This window comes from Monodelphis domestica, chromosome 4 (genome assembly GCF_027887165.1).
Source record: "Monodelphis domestica isolate mMonDom1 chromosome 4, mMonDom1.pri, whole genome shotgun sequence".
In the NCBI taxonomy this organism is placed as follows: Eukaryota; Metazoa; Chordata; class Mammalia; order Didelphimorphia; family Didelphidae; genus Monodelphis; species Monodelphis domestica.
Genome location: NC_077230.1, coordinates 417,239,360 through 417,254,454, shown reverse-complemented (window position 1 = coordinate 417,254,454; position 15,095 = coordinate 417,239,360). Strand labels below are relative to the sequence as shown.

Below are 15,095 nucleotides of genomic sequence, written 5' to 3'. Positions count from 1 at the left end.
CGCCTTGGGCCCCAACTACCTCCAGCCTCCTGGTCCCTCCACCTTCTCCTACTTCCTCAGCTTTCTGGATCAGGGCACTCCCGAGACTGCCCAGGCTTCCACCTGGGGGCGACCGCCCGTCTCCTCCTCAATCCCCCTTGCCCCGCTGTAGCCACTGTTTCTGTGTGGCTTAATTCACAGCCATTTCCTTCTTTCTCTTTCACCTTCTGTCTCCACGGTGTAAGGATCAGGGATTTTCTATGGTTTGTTAATGATGGAGAAGAGGATCTACAAGCTCAGGAATATTTTGGCCAGGAGGGTCTACAAAAGAAGTCTTCCTAGGCCCAAGCTTGGTGGTCCTAATCTTTTTTTTAATCCTCACCTCCTGTCTTAGAATCAATACTGTGTATTGGTTCCAAGGTGGGTAAGGGCTAGGCAGTGAGGGTGAAGTGACTTGCCCAGGGTCACACAGCTGGGAAGTGTCTCAGGCCACATTTGAACCCAGGGCTTCTTGTCTTCAGGCCTGGCTCTCAGTCTGCTGCCCTCGGGCCCAGTCTTTTTGAGTTGGGGTTCCCTCCTGTCCTCGCTCCAGTGGTCAGGCCTTAGCCAGAAAGGAGAGGGGACACCATCTTCATTTCCCAAAAGCACTCTGCTCGTCAGGCCAGGACCCGCTGGACTCATTCCCTTCTAGCTTCTTCTTCCCGTGAGTCAGTCAGGAAGTGGGCTTCACGGGAGCCCTCCAGCAATCTCACTGGGGATCGGGGTGACTCAAGGTTCCCCAAGGTTGTGCTGGGGGAGCCTGGACTCTGCTTTGTCCTCCTGAGCTGGAAAAGGGTTAGATGAGGCCCGGGGACCGGCTGTGCCTCTGTCATCCCAATTCACAGTGCTGCGGGGGAAGAGGCTCCTCACCAGAAGGTGGGCGCCCAGGGGGTGAAACTTGCTTGGCTGCAGCAACCACGGAGATAAAAATACCCAGGGCCCCCCGTCCACGTCGGGCCTGCTTCCCCAGCAGAGAGCTCTGAAGGGCCAGCTTCGGCTTAGCAGCACACACCTTCCTTGAGGCCATTTGCCAAGGAGGGGGAGGGGCAGTGAAAAGAGTGGGGGAGTCTGGAGTCAGAAGGCTAGGGTGCAGAAGCCCCTGGATGACGCGCTTCCCTGGGCCTTCTGGCCTCAGATGAGGACTTTATGAGCTCCTCTTCCTGGGCCTCTACTGTCTCACTGTAAACAGCTCGGTAGTATCTGAGGGTCCTTCCTGCTCTCCTTACCTGGGCAGCTGACTTAAACCCCGACTCGAGGGGCAGTGGTGGATAGAGAGCCAGGTCTAGAGACGGGAGGTCCTGGGTTCCGATGTGGCCTCAGGCGCTGCATAGCTGGGTGACCCTGGGCAGGTCACTTGGCCCCCATTGCCCAGGACTGACTCTAAGATGGAAGGTGAGGGCCGAAGTCCTATTAGGTGGCAAACTCCGCGAGCGCAGATGATCTTTGCATTTTACTGGGAACGTGCTGCCTCTGCTTCCTCCTCCTCCACTCCAGAAAGGAGCTGCCAACCGGGTGCGGGCAGAGGCCCCGGCGGCTTCACTTCACAGGTGAGGAGACTGAGGCCAAGGGAGTGCGAGCCACATGCTCAGGGCCCGAGGTTGGTAAGGGCCTAGCTGGGACTCGGTCCTGACTTCAAACCCAGCAGCCACCTCTGTTAACGCTGCTCGGGTGCCGTTTCTCCAGTCGGATCTCCGTCCCTCCCGGGCCCCCGTGGCCGACTCCGGGCTCCTGCCCACCTCCGTGACCCAGCCCGTGACCCCCTCTACCCTTCTAGGCCCCGGGAGTTGTCCCCAGCCCCTCCCCAGTTGCCTCCTCAATGGGTCTTTGTCTCTGACTCGGGGAAGGCACGGGCAGCGTCTGACATCATGGAGCCGGAGGTGGGGGTGGCAGACCCAGCACCCCCCATCTCCTTTGCCCCTGGGAATTCCCCACCCCTCACTCAGGGATTCCCTCCTGAGGAGACGGCACCCCTCCTCCCTCCCTGACTTTGGGGAAAGATCTCCCGGGCGGGCTGGCTGGCCACTAGGCTTCCAGTCCCAGAGCCTCCTCCAGTGATAAGTGCCTTTGGAGATGCCCCCATTTGCTGGTGCCTGGGAGGGGGCTGGTACCTGCCAATGTGCCCATAACAGGCTCCAGTTGGCTAAGCACTTCCTGCACAAAAGAACCACAGTCCTGGGAGGGAGCTCCATTTTACAGATGGGGAAGCAGAGGCTCAGAAGCAGGATTTGAATCCAGGCCCTTCCTACTCCTCCCCCAGTGCAGGAGTCCCTGCCAGGTCCTGGGCATGGAGGATCCCGGGCGCTGGGACCTGCCCAGGCTGCAGCTGGGGAGAGGGAGGGGAAGGAGCGAGGGGGAAACAGGAGAGGCCTCTGGAGCCAGCATCAGTCGCCTCACATCCCTCCACTAAGGCAGGACCCGAGCATCCGGCAGCCCGGCTGAGCCCGGCCTGACAAGGGCCCCTTTGTACCCCCACCCCGGGCAGGGAGGAGCCGGGTGCTGGAGGCAGGCGGCCCCTGGCACCCTGGGTGTGTGTGTATGTGTGTGTGTTTGCGGGGGGAGGGGAAGGGCTGGTCCTCGAAGGCCTAGACCCTGGGCCAGGGGAGGGGGAGCTGGATGGGCGAACAGGCTGGAGCTGAGGGGACAGGAGGCAGGTCAGCGCACTGAGCCCGGAAGGCAAGGGAGCAGGGCAGGGGCTGCGGGGCCGCAGGAAGCTCAGGAAGGTGTGAGGAAAGGCAAGGGGGCAAGAGAGGAGGGGGGTGGCGGGGGGGGGGTGTTTCTGTCTCCTCTGGGACCTGGCCTGGGGGCTGGTCTGTGCTCGGGGTTCCAGGAGTGGCGCTGGGGGAGAGCTGGGGTGCCCACATTCCCTGGGGTGGATGCATGTGGATGGAGGAGCCCAAAGAATGGGGGGCTGAATTTGGGCCACTTACGGTCTCTGGGACTCAGTTTCCTCTGGGTAAAACGAGGAGGCGAGGCTTCAGATCCTCTGATCCCGGCCTGGCGGGCTCGCACTCCCACCCCCAGGGGGAAGAAGGGCCTTCTTTCTTGCACACCTCCTATCCCAGAAGCCCCCAGGGGGAGAGGGGGCAGCTGAGCCCCCGGATGGAACAGCACTCCTTTGTGCTGGGGCCAGGGGCCAGGCAGGGGCTGGGGGGTGGGGACCTCGGGGTCCGTGGGGGGGCAGGAGGCGGCAGGAATGCTCCCGGCATTTGGGGAATGTCAAGTTGGTGAAACAGAGTCATTGACAGGATGGTCTCCATGGACCCAGGCCCACCTCACCTCCCACCATGGGAGCCCGAGTTCCCACACCCCCGAGAGGCCACCCCTGGGAGCTGCAGGGTCTCCTGGCCTCCCGTTTCCTCCCAGGCCACCTCTCTCCCTTCCCTCCCACCTGAGGCCTGGTCGGACCCTCCTGGTGTCGGGGCTGGGGGGGCTGTCATGATGCCGGGCGCTGTTCCACCCCCTCACCACAGTCCCAGCAGCTGCCAGCCCTGGAGAGGGAATGTGTGTGGGGGGCCGGCGTCCGGGAGCACGGGGCAGCCAGATACTATGGGCCAGGGGAGAGGTAACTGGCCGTGGGGTCCCAGCTCCGGGGCTTCTCCTCTGTGAGCTCCTCGCTCTTCTTCCAGTCCAGGCTGGAATAAAGGATCTTCTCCACCCGCGAAGGAGGACCCGCGAAGCCCTGATCTCTGAGGCAAGGTGTGCCCCCGCCCGGCTGGGCAGCCACAGCTTCCTTTCTCTCTCTCTAGCCCGGGGCCTCCTATGTAGACAGTAGGCGCTCAATCAATGCCTGTGGGGCTGAAGGGAGAGCCCCGGCAGGCCTTGACCTTCTGCTCTAATCCCCAGCTGCTGCCCTCCCAGTCCTTCCTGGGAGCATCATGAGGTACCTCACGGCTCTGCCCCTTTCTGATTATGATTGCAGGTACCTGGGGAGGCGGGGCTGACGGGATGGCTGGGGGGCTCTGAGTCCTGGTGGGGTGGGGGATGGAGGCGATGGGGCACACAGGGCCCCTGAAGAGGAGGAGGGTTGGGGGGGTGCATGCGTGTGTATATGAGCATACGTGTGTCTGTGCGTCTGTGTAACTCCAGGGCGAGGATGCCCAAGTCCTAGAAAGGGAAGATTTGGGGCTTGACTGCCCCCAGCCTGGCTCTCCTTCCTCTCCGTAAAGCCTCAAGGGGTGGCCAGTGGGGGCTTGGATGCCCTCGTCCATCTCAGCCTTCGAGAGGACTTGTCGTCCATCCCGTGCCGATTTGATTTTCCCGATGAGCTGCGCCCTGCCGTGGTGCATGCGTCTGGTACTTCAACAGTCCCTATCCCAAGAACTACCCCCCGGTGGTCTTCAAATCCGGACCACGTCGTCCACGAGAGCTTCCAGGGGCGAAGCCGGCTCCTCGGAGACCTGGGCCTCCGCAACTGCACCCTGCAGCTTACCCACCTCAGCCCCGAGCTCGGGGGGCAAGTACTATTTCCGGGCAGACCTGGGAGGCTACAATCAATACACCTTCTCCGAGCACAGCACGCTGGACATCATCAGTGAGTACGCTGTGTGGGGGAGAGAGAGAACGTACACGCAGGAAGGCGCTGGCCATCCGGGCTGGGCGTCCAGGGGACAGAAGTCAGAAGGAAATTCTGGGGCGTAAATAGTCTGTGTCCTAGCAGGGAGATGCAGGGAGGCAAGAGGACCTTTGTGACGTTGAGGCTGGGGAGAAGAGATGGAACGATACCATTCCCATGACTCTGAGCTTCCTTTTAGCTCTGAAATCCTATGCACTATGACTTCCTGTCACTCCTGACCCTGAAGGTTTGGTTCAATCAAATAGTCACAGTAATAATAACCAATCCGTGTGTGTGTCGATAGAGGGAGAAGGAGACAGAGAGGAGAGAGGGAGAGAGAAAGAGGGGGAGAGCGAGGGAGAGAGACAGAGACAGAGAGAAAGAGACAAAAAAGAGAGAGGTACAGAGACAAAAAGAGAGAGGACGAGAAAGGTGAAAGAATGAGAGAAGGGAGCAGGAGAGAGAGGGGGGTCAGAGAGTAGAAGGAGGGAGAGGGAGGACGAGGGGAGAGAGAGGGGAGAGAGAGAGAGAGAGAGGAGAGAGAGAGAGAGAGAGAGAGAGAGAGAGAGAGAGAGTAGATAGAGAGAGAGAGAGAGAGAGAGACGAGAGAGAGAGAGAGAGAGAGAGTGGAGGGAGGAGAGGGGAGAGAGAGGGGGGGAGAGAGAGAGAGAGAGAGAGAGAGAGAGAAGAGAGGAGAGAGAGAGAGAGAGAGAGATGAGGAGAGACGAGAGAGAGAGAGATGAGAGAGGAGAGAGAGACTGAGAGAGAGAGACAGAGATATTAGAGATGTTAGTGATCATTTAAGAGAAGAGAGAGAGAGGAGAGAGAGAGAGAGAGGAAGACAGAGAGAGAGAAGAGAAGTGTTTGGTTGCTTTTGGTTTTTTGGTGGTTATGGTTTGTTGTTTTATTGGTTGAGAGAGTTCATTGAGAGAGGGAGAGGAGAGAGAGACAGGAGAGAGGAGAGAGAGAGAGAGAGAGACAGAGAGACAGAGACAGAGAGAGAGAGAGAGACAGAGAGAAGGAGGAGCAGAGACAGAGAGAGAGGGAGGAAGAGAGAGAGGAGAGGGAGAGAAAGAGAGGGAGAGAGAGAGAGAGGAGAGGGAGAGGGAGAGAGACAGAGAAAGACAGAGACAGAGAGAGAGAGAGGGAGAAGAGAGAGAGGAGAGGGAGAGAAAGAGAGAGGGAGAGAGAGAGAGGAGAGAGGAGAGGGAGAGAGACAGAGAGAGACAGAGACAGAGAGAGAGAGAGAGAGAGCACAAGCATTTTAAGGTCAACAAGTCTTTTGTATACATTCTCTCAGCAGCCCTCACTCCTCACTCACCCACGTACTGTTGGCGGTAGATGCTATTATTATCCCCAACAGAGACACAAAGAGCTTGCCCCTTCTGTATCTGTATTCCAGTGTCCGTCTTGGACTGCAGCTTGGGGTCCCCCTTCACACCCTGTCAGGGAGGAAGGTGGTCTGTGTAATTCCTGCACCCTGGCCTGGGCTGTCATGTGTAATCAGACTCAAGGAGATGTTGGTGGCAGGGTTTGTGTTGGGCTGGTGCTGGTGCAGAGAGCAGGCCAGGCAGTCACTAAAATTCGCTAAGGCTTGCTATTGCAAGTATGGTGCTAAGCCCTGAGGATATGAGAAAGGCCACAGACAGAGTTGGTAGGGGGACAGGAATAATGAAAGTCAGACTGTGGTCTCGACTGGTCCTCAGTTAGTAAAGATGGGGGGTGTAGCTAGGTGGCTCAGCAGAGTCAGACCTAGAGACAAGAGGTCCTGGGTTCAATATGGCCTCAGACTCTCTCCTGGGCAATCATTCACCCCCATTGCACTGCCCTTACTGCTCTTCTGCCTTGGAATTCATGCATAGTGTTGGTTCTAAGATGGAAGGAAGGGCTGAAAAAAAAAAGAATGAATGTCGGGGTTCCAAGAGAGGCCTTCCTGTCCTCCAAGCCCAGTGTTCTCTGTCCAAGCTCCTTCTCTGTTTCTAACTACAATAGTCCATTCTCTGGCTGTTTCGCCTGTTCCCATCCAACTCTCCAGCCTCCAAGCATTGCTTCAATTCCCGAATCTCAAAAAGGATGTGTGTGGGGTGGAGGGAGGTAGAGAATTAACTTATCATGACTAAGCCCTTAGCCTGAGCTTGGCTTCTAGGGTCCTGTGTCCAGATTTCTGGGCTTCCTGTTTTGCATAGCGCCATCATCACAGTCCCCAGGGGACCCAGACTTCTAAGACTCTAGCCCAAGAATCTAAAGACAATTTGGGCCCAAAGGGGAGGAGATCACACAGAGCTGCCCCTGCGTTGGGCTGCTGTGAGGGGGGACGTCAGCTTGCAGCCTAGGGCAGACATGCTGCTACCAATACAGACCTCTCTCCAGGGCCAAGAAACAAGTGGGCAGTGAATGAGATGGCTAAGCTCCCCACGTTAGAGGTCAGTGTATAAGGCTGGCTAGGCCCACAAATGAGGAAAGACGAGCATACCTGGGGACACTCGTCAGGCTAGAGGGAGACAAACCACGGGTGGCTCCATCACTGACTCCCCAAACCCGGACAGACACCCCCAGTATCGTGGTGCCCCCTGAAGTCGTGGCGGGCACAGAAGTGGAGATCAGCTGCATGGTGCCCGACAACTGTCCTGAGCTGCACCCAACGCTGAGCTGGTTGGGCCATGACGGCCTGGGGGCTCCGGCTGTGCTGGGCAGGATGCGGGAGGATGGGGGGACCTGGCTGCAGGCCTCACTGCTGCACTTCGTGCCCACTCGAGAGGCTAACGGGCACCGGCTTGGCTGCCAGGTCACCTTCCCCAACACCACCTTCCAGTTTGAGGGCTACGCCAGCCTGGACATCAAATGTGAGCTTGGGGACAGGTCGCGCAGGTGGGGAGGGCAGACCGGAGGTACCCGTCTAAAGAGGGAGGTGGAAACTTTCCCCTGACTCCCAGGGGGGGATTGAATGTGTAGGGTGAAGGTCCCTGGGATCTGGGAGAATAATGGTGGGGTTCCCAGGGTGAGTGTCTGGGTCCTGGGAGGAAAGGGGGGCCTTTGGGAAAACGTGGGTCTTTGGATAACCCCCCACATGCTTGAGTTTCCTGAAACTTCTTGGTGTCCCTGCTCTCAGACCCCCCTTTAATTGTGGAGATGAACACGTCTGTGGAGGCCATCGAGGGCTCCCAGGTGAGCTTGCTCTGTGGGGCAGACAGTAACCCGACCTCTCTGCTGACCTGGATGAGGGATGGGGCTGTACTCAGGGAGGCTGTGGCCAGGAGCCTGGCCCTGGAGCTGGAGGACCTGACCCCTGAAGAAGATGGCATCTATGCCTGCTTGGCTGAGAATGCCTATGGGCAAGACAACCGCACCGTGGGCCTCAGCGTCATGTGTAAGTCATTCCCCCTAGATCTAGGGAGCACGCGCTCCCCCATCTCCCTCTCTCCCTGGGGATGGGGCGGAGAGATAAAGAAAAGAGGGCTAGGGAGCTACTGGGCTCATATCTTGGGGGTGGGATGGGGACTGACTTCTTGAGCTCATAGATTTCTCAAAAGAAATTAAACAGGGGCAGCTAGTAGCTAGGGGCCTCAGGGGATAGAGTGCCAGGCCTGGAGTTGAGGACTTGGGTTCTAATTTGGCCTCAGACACATCCTGGCTGTGTGACCCTGGGCAAGTCATTTAACCCCAACCGCCTAGCCCTTATCACCCTTTTGCCTTGGAACTATTACTTGTATTGATTCTAGGACAGAAGGAACGTTTAAAAAAATTAAAAGATGAGGCTGGAGTTGAGTTGGAGCTAAAATCACAATAGTTAGAAACAAGAAGCCAGAGACAAAAGGATTCGAATTTAGGGCCAGGTTTCTGAACATCAGCTTAGGTTTACAGTTGTCCTAGAAGGCGGCGTTACGTCGGCATTTGGGGCCTGGACACTGGTTTCCAGGACAGTGTGGATGGCTTTGGGGGAGGTCTCTCTGCTCTCCACCCCCTACTCTTTCTCCTCCACTCCCAGATGCTCCCTGGAAACCTTCAGTAAATGGAACCGTGGTGGCCGTGGAGGGCGAAGCGGTGTCCATCCTGTGCTCCACGCAAAGCAACCCGGACCCTATCCTCACCATCTTCAAGGAGAAGCAGATTCTGGCCACGGTCATTTATGAGAGCCAGCTGCTGCTGGAGCTGCCGGCCGTCACTGCCGAGGATGACGGCGAGTACTGGTGTGTGGCCGAGAACCAGTATGGCCAGAGGGCCAGCGCCTTCAACATCTCCGTGGAGTGTGAGTCGTCCCTCCCTGCCTCTATCCTCCTCCCCTGCTCCCCGGACAGTCCAGGCAATCGGAGAACTCAGGGAAAGGTGACTGGCTGGAATGGCACTGCAAGCAGCCCAGAGGCTTGGGTGCCGCGCTTATGGTGAAAAGTAAATAAGAGGTCCTTTGGAGGGAGAGACAGTACTAGCAGGAGAGGAATCCGGTACCCGAATGGGGCTGAAGGAATCTAAGGATTCTAAGACGTTTAAGAAAAAGCGCCTTCCAGGCACGAAGGACAATCTGTGCAAGGTAGTCTGGGTTATGGGGGCTACGTCTGAAGAGGCAGGGTCAAGGCAGGCTGGGAAGGGCTTTAAATGCTGAGCAGAGGATTGCAAGTTCTATCCCAGGGGCAACAGGGAACCAGTGAAGTTTCTAGAGCAGGGGAGTGACTACATTCCAAAGGTAAACCAAGGCGATTGCTTCTGTCACTGTCTACCTGCAAATGAGCACAGCGAGCTAATATTTGTTCTGACTTCCAATCAATTGATCCATCGGTTCATGCTAAGGCCACACCGTGGACACCTTTAAGAACAGTTTGGACCTCTCTGAGCCCATTTTTTCATATGTAAAATGAAGGGGCTGGTTCAGATGACCTCTGAGGTCTCTTTCCGGCTCCAAGGCTGACTTCTCCTCGACAATAAGGGATCAATGGAGCCTCTTCAGCAGGAGACAAAATAGGGGCAGGGCAGTGTCTTAGGAGGATGAATCTTCTTGGTGGACTGGGCAGGCTAGCCTGGGGTGGAGAGTCTCCACTCGGCCCAGGTATGAGAGGGCAGAGAGAAAGGAAAGGAGAGAGGGCACAGAGGTGCTTCTCCATCCCGGCTTTCTTCCCTCCTTGCCAGACTCACACTGGGTGGGAGGGGGCTCTCCTCCAGGAGACGCTTCTTGGAAAAGGCAGGATTTGGGGGTCCCCTGGGCCGAGGGGCAGCTGGCGCGTGCCGAGCATTGCTACTGTGCCACTCTTACAGTTGCCCCTGTGATCCTCCTGGACTCCCACTGTGCCGCGGTGAGAGACATGGTACAGTGCGTCTGTGCCGTCAAGTCTAACCCGGAGCCCGCCGTGGCCTTTGAGCTGCCATCTCGAAACGTGACCGTAAATGAGACGGAACGGGAATTCGTGTACTCGGAACGGACAGGGCTTGTGTTTACCAGCATCCTCACTCTTCGGGGCCAGGTGCAAGCCCCCCCCAGGGTCGTCTGCTCTGCTCGGAATCTCTATGGCACCAAGACCCTTGAGCTGCCCTTCCAGGGAGCCAGTGAGTAAGCCAGATGTGGCGGCAGTGGGAGGAGGAGGGGGGTTTCCCCTTTGGCCATTGTCCCTTGTCCACGAGGAACCTCGGTCTCCTGCCCATTTGCCCTGTCCAGTGACCAGAGGCCACCGTGTCTTTCCGGGCCCCATGCCTCTTCCCAAAGGTTTCTTCCCTCTCCTACCTAAACCTTCCCCACACCATTCCTCCCCCTGATGGGCCTTGCGGCTGTCTGGTTCTCTCCTGGCTCTAGACCGACTGATGTGGGCAAAAATCGGGCCAGTGGGAGCAGTAGTCGCCTTTGCCATCCTCATTGCCATTGTCTGCTACATCACCCAGACGCGCAGGAAGTGAGAGTGCTGGGGCTGGGGGGGGGGGCAAAGATTCAATGCCCCCTAGGTCTTGTCCAGGGCAGGGGGAGGTGGCTTCTGGGAGGCTGGCTTGGGAGTGTGGGGGACATGGAAGGGATTTGACTTTAATGGAACAGAGGTAAATTTTCTTCTGAAGGCCCCTCTGTGTCCGATCCTATGCTGTACGTTAGGAGGGAAGTAGAGGAAGGAGGGAAGAGAGCCCCTGTCCTTAGGAAGCCCCCAGGAGCAGGTCAGGACGTGAACAAATGGCGTCTACACAAATAAATCCAGTCAGAGGGAACACAGCACCCAGTGACCCCCAACTGTCTCTAATGCACGCAATCGACAAGGTCTATGAATAAGCACCCACGATGTATAAAAGCAGGTGCTGGGCAACAGGGACCCAGCGCCCGAAGGAAAACCTCTTTCTAGCCTCCTCTTATGAGGAAGTTGGGATAATTTGAGGAGACAAAGAACCCCAACAAAAGCTTCTTGGTTCATGCCTTTTTGCCTTTGGAATCATTACCCTTAAAACCTTTCCATCCTGGCCTGGAGAGAGGAAGTCCTGGGCTCAAATCTGACCTCAGATACTTCCTGGCTGTGTGACCCCGGGCAAGTCACTTAACTCCCATTGCCTTACCATTCCTCTGCCTTGGAACCAGTACACAGTTCAGATTCCAAGACAGAAGGGTTTGAAGAAAAAAACAAAGAACCCGTCCTATCAAAGGGATTGTCCAACTTTGAACCCCCTGCCCTTCCTCCGGCCTTTGATCTGATATCAAGCCCAGATCAATAAGGCCTGTGAATCAGGCTGGGAAAGGAGCTCCAATTGGTGGAGAGTTTTGTGGCAGGTCTCTCTGGGAGGAGGCAGCTTGCCTCCTCTCACCACTTACCACCAGGGGGAGAGGGAGGATGCTCTAGAGGGAGCTGCCAGGCTGGGTGACCAGAGAGAATCCAAATGGAGACTGAATCCCCAGCAGACTTGAGAGTTCCCTTTCTCACCAACAGAGTCCCCCAGGGAAGGGGTTGAGTGGAGGCTCGGATGGCCACAGAATGGCAAGTCCCTAGGGAAGGGAAGTAGTCAGCTAGAGAAGGGGGACCATTTCCTGTAAATTGAGTAGCCTACATTCACAAGGGGCCAGTGGAGCTGCCAAGAGCTAGAACAAGGATGAGACTTTGCCTCAAGACACTAGTGGGCCAGAGAGGGCAGACAGTTCTTCCCTGGGACGGGAGGGTAGACTTCTTTCCTAGATGCTTCTTGCCTTGTGGTCCTCCCCTGGCTGAGTGGCTGCAGAGCACGCCAATCCCCCCAGACCTCACCAAGGGTGCTACTGCTGGGATGCCTTTTCTCACAGGGCTTACCCCACCCCACCCCACCCCTTGAACCCTAATGACTACATTCACGTCCCTCCACCGTTTTTGCCCCAGCTAAAAATCTTCCTAGTTACAGCTCTGAGAACTGGGATGGGACCTAGTAAAAAGGTAGCTTGCTACCTGACTAGAGGGGAAGGGGCTGGAGACATTGGGGTTTCCTCTGGGCCTGATGGATACTGCCCTCATAGGAAGAACATGACTGAGAGCCCCAGCTTTGCAAGTGGGGAGAATCCCCCTGTTCTGTTCAGCAGCGACTTCCGCATTCCGGGGGTGCCTGAGAAATCTGAGGTGAGGACTAGGGAGTACCAGGCATGGGGGAGGGGCCCAGGGGGTGGCAGGGAAAGTCAAGAACCAGCCTGCACACTATTTAGGGTTGAGGAGAAGGGGTGCCAGCAGCGGCGGGAGGTGAGTGGGAGCTGGAGCCTTGGAGGGAAGTGGGAGATGGAAAGCAGGAGGCCTGGGTGTTTGGAGAGGAGGAAGCATAGTCCTGCCAAGTGTCTGATGGGCCTATCCTCTGGATGAGGAGGGGAGTAGGGGATGGAGTGCTCAGTGCCTGGGCCAGGGGGAGGGGGATGTATATTCTCCCCTGGTCTCCCTGGACTGTGACTCCGTTTCCTTCTTTAATAGTCCAAAGAGGTCTCTACCCTGGGAAGTTACTGAGCGCCCCAGGTAGGTTCCCTGTGGCCTCAGTGTCTCCGTCTCTGGGACCCTTTGGGGGTCTCGGGGCTTACGTGTGTGCATGGGTGCATGTGTCTCAGGATTTCTAAAGGTTAAGGCCAGCCCTGCCTGTAGGGAGAAGGAGGGAGGGAGGGAGAGAGGGAGGGCTGGGGACCTAGAGACAAGCTGCCCCTGTTCTCATGCCCTCTGTCTAGCTGCTGGTCCTCACTGTGGTCTTTGTCTCTGTTTGAGCTATCAGTCAGTACTGTCAGTCGCCGCAATGTCCTAAGCATCCCCCATGTGTAAGGCTGTGAAACGATGGAGGGGGGCTATGAAGGAAGGGGAGCCATTGTCCCCCTATAAGGGAACAGGGAAAGGCCAGGAATAAACACAAAATACCCTGGCACAGCTGCCCAACACTGCATGTCCGCCAATTGTGGAAGGTGAATCCTAGGGCAGTGGGTGTCATCAGGGAAGGCTTGCTGGAGGGGGAGGAGGGAAGGATTCTGTCCTAGGAGAGAGGTGAGGGAATTGTGGAAGGGTCTAAAAGGCATGGATGGAGACCCAGAGATGCCCAGAGCAGGCTGAAGGCTGGGCCCTCCACCACCCAGCAGAGTGGAATAACAGGAACTGAGGCTTAGGGGGCTGGGGGGCCAGGAGAGTCTTGCTTTGACTCAGTAAGCAACAGGAAATGACTGAGATGAGAAGAGATGCAGCAAACTCTTGCCCTCCTGGGCAGAAGCCCTGAACTGGAGGTGAAAGGAAGGAACACCTCCGGTGATAGATGGTCGCCCCCTCCTAGAGTGAGAGGCGCCTGGGCGCTGAGAGGAGGCTGCTGGGCCTTCGAGCGGAACCCCCGGAGCTGGACCTGAGCTACGCCCACGTGGATCTGGGCAAGCGCCCCACCAAGGATAGCTACACCCTAACAGAGGAATTGGCTGAGTATGCAGAGATCCGGGTCAAGTGAGAGGCTGAGGGGCTGCCTGCCTCTTACCCTGCCCTCAGGACCCCCACCCCAGGATCTCCCCAGCCACAGCCGAGTGTGGCGTCTAGGGCTAGCTTCTGGCTCCCCTTCCTCTCATGGCAAAGTCAGGGGGGAAGGGAAGGGAGGGGACCTAGCGGTCTGGCCTCCCCCCAACCCCCCATCCTCCTAGATCCTGGTTCTGCCCTCTCCCTTCCCACATCATGGCTCCCCTCTAACCTCCATCTACTTTGTTCATCAGTCCAGAGGGGAGTTCCTGTCCCTGTTATTTATTACAATGCCCCCCACCTTCTCCCTTTCTCCTCCGTGGCCCCAAGGTCTATACAGAGGGAACACTCAATAAATGTCCTGGAGGCCACCTTCCTTCTCCAGTCTCTGTGATTTTCGTCCTTTCCATAGAGGTCTGGGGAACAGGGCCCTGCCACCCGGTGTCACCATTGCCACAACCCACAGGCACTGAGCGTGGTAGAGCCTGGCACCAGGGGAAAGGGAAACAGCGAGCAAAGAAGAGATGAGTGGCGCCCACGATCCCTGCCTTCGAGAAGTTCCTGGGCTTGAGGGACACACAATATAGGACGCCCAGCACGGGGCTGGACACAGAGTACATACTTCCTAAATCCACTGGGCTTGGCCCAACCAATCAACCAGCATTTACAAGTGCTAACCATGTGCCTGAAGCTGTGTTTGGGGCCAGAGCACAGGGGTTCATTCTGGGAATGAAGCTTTGGAAAAAACTGTGAAGATCTGAGAAGATACAGAAGAAAGGACCTGAAGACCTTCCCTGGTCATTGCCCTGCTCCTATTCACAACTGGAGGAGACTTTAGAAGCACCTAGTCCTAAGACAACTTGGTGGCTCAACGGATAGAGCCAGGTCTGGATTTGGGAGATCCTGGGTTCAAATCAGGCCTCAGGCACTTCCTGGATGTGTGACCCTGGGCAAGTCACGTAACCCCCATTGCCTAGCCCTTGCCTTTCTGTCTGAGATAGGACTTAAAAAAATCAGCTAGTCCACTCCCTTCCTTTACAGAAACTAAAATCCCTAGAAGGGAAAGTCTTGGCCAAAGCTACACAGGCAGGGCTCAGATTGGACATGGGATCTCTCAATGGCTTTTCCACTGTTCGATGCTATATCTTATGATGACAATTACCTGGTTAGATGAGAAAAGTGTCTGACCAACCTCAAAGCCCTGTATAAAGAAAGGTGAGCCACTCTCACGAGGCACCAAGGGATGGGGACATGGGGGACTTGGGAGTGAACCACTGTACTGTGTTTGCTTTGGCCTCTCAGACAATGCCCCAAAAGGCACTCCTTCCTCATCACTTTTCCTGAGCACTCAGGCCAAACTCAGGACAGGGGGAGACCCAAGCCCTGGTTTAGAGGGAGACTCATAGCCTCATGTACACAGCTGCCCGGGAGACAGACTCCCTTAAGAGAAGCCAGGCCTGGAAATAGGAGGTCCTGGGTTCAAATTTGGCCTCAGATACTTCCTAGCTGTAAGACCCAAGGCAAGTCACTTACCCCCAATTACCTAGCTTTTCTGTCTTGGAACCAATACTTAGAATTGATTCTAAGATAGAAAGTAAGAGTTTTAAAAAAGGGAAGAGAAGACACAACTTATCAAGGAGAGCTTATCAAGG

The 15,095-nt window shown here is 56.6% G+C and overlaps 1 protein-coding gene across 1 annotated transcript; it reads left to right on the top strand.

Annotated features, from left to right (window-relative positions):
• The first annotated feature begins 4,077 nt into the window (after positions 1 to 4,077).
• On the top strand, positions 4,078 to 13,814 carry MAG (myelin associated glycoprotein). Its single transcript, XM_056825306.1, is given in 12 exon segments — positions 4,078 to 4,246; positions 4,249 to 4,302; positions 4,305 to 4,362; positions 4,364 to 4,466; positions 4,468 to 4,549; positions 7,117 to 7,413; positions 7,680 to 7,937; positions 8,556 to 8,816; positions 9,815 to 10,102; positions 10,347 to 10,443; positions 12,006 to 12,105; positions 13,277 to 13,814. Coding segments are annotated over 12 exon segments (1,797 nt in total). The 5' UTR covers positions 4,078 to 4,212; the 3' UTR covers positions 13,442 to 13,814.
• The last annotated feature ends 1,281 nt before the right edge of the window (positions 13,815 to 15,095 follow it).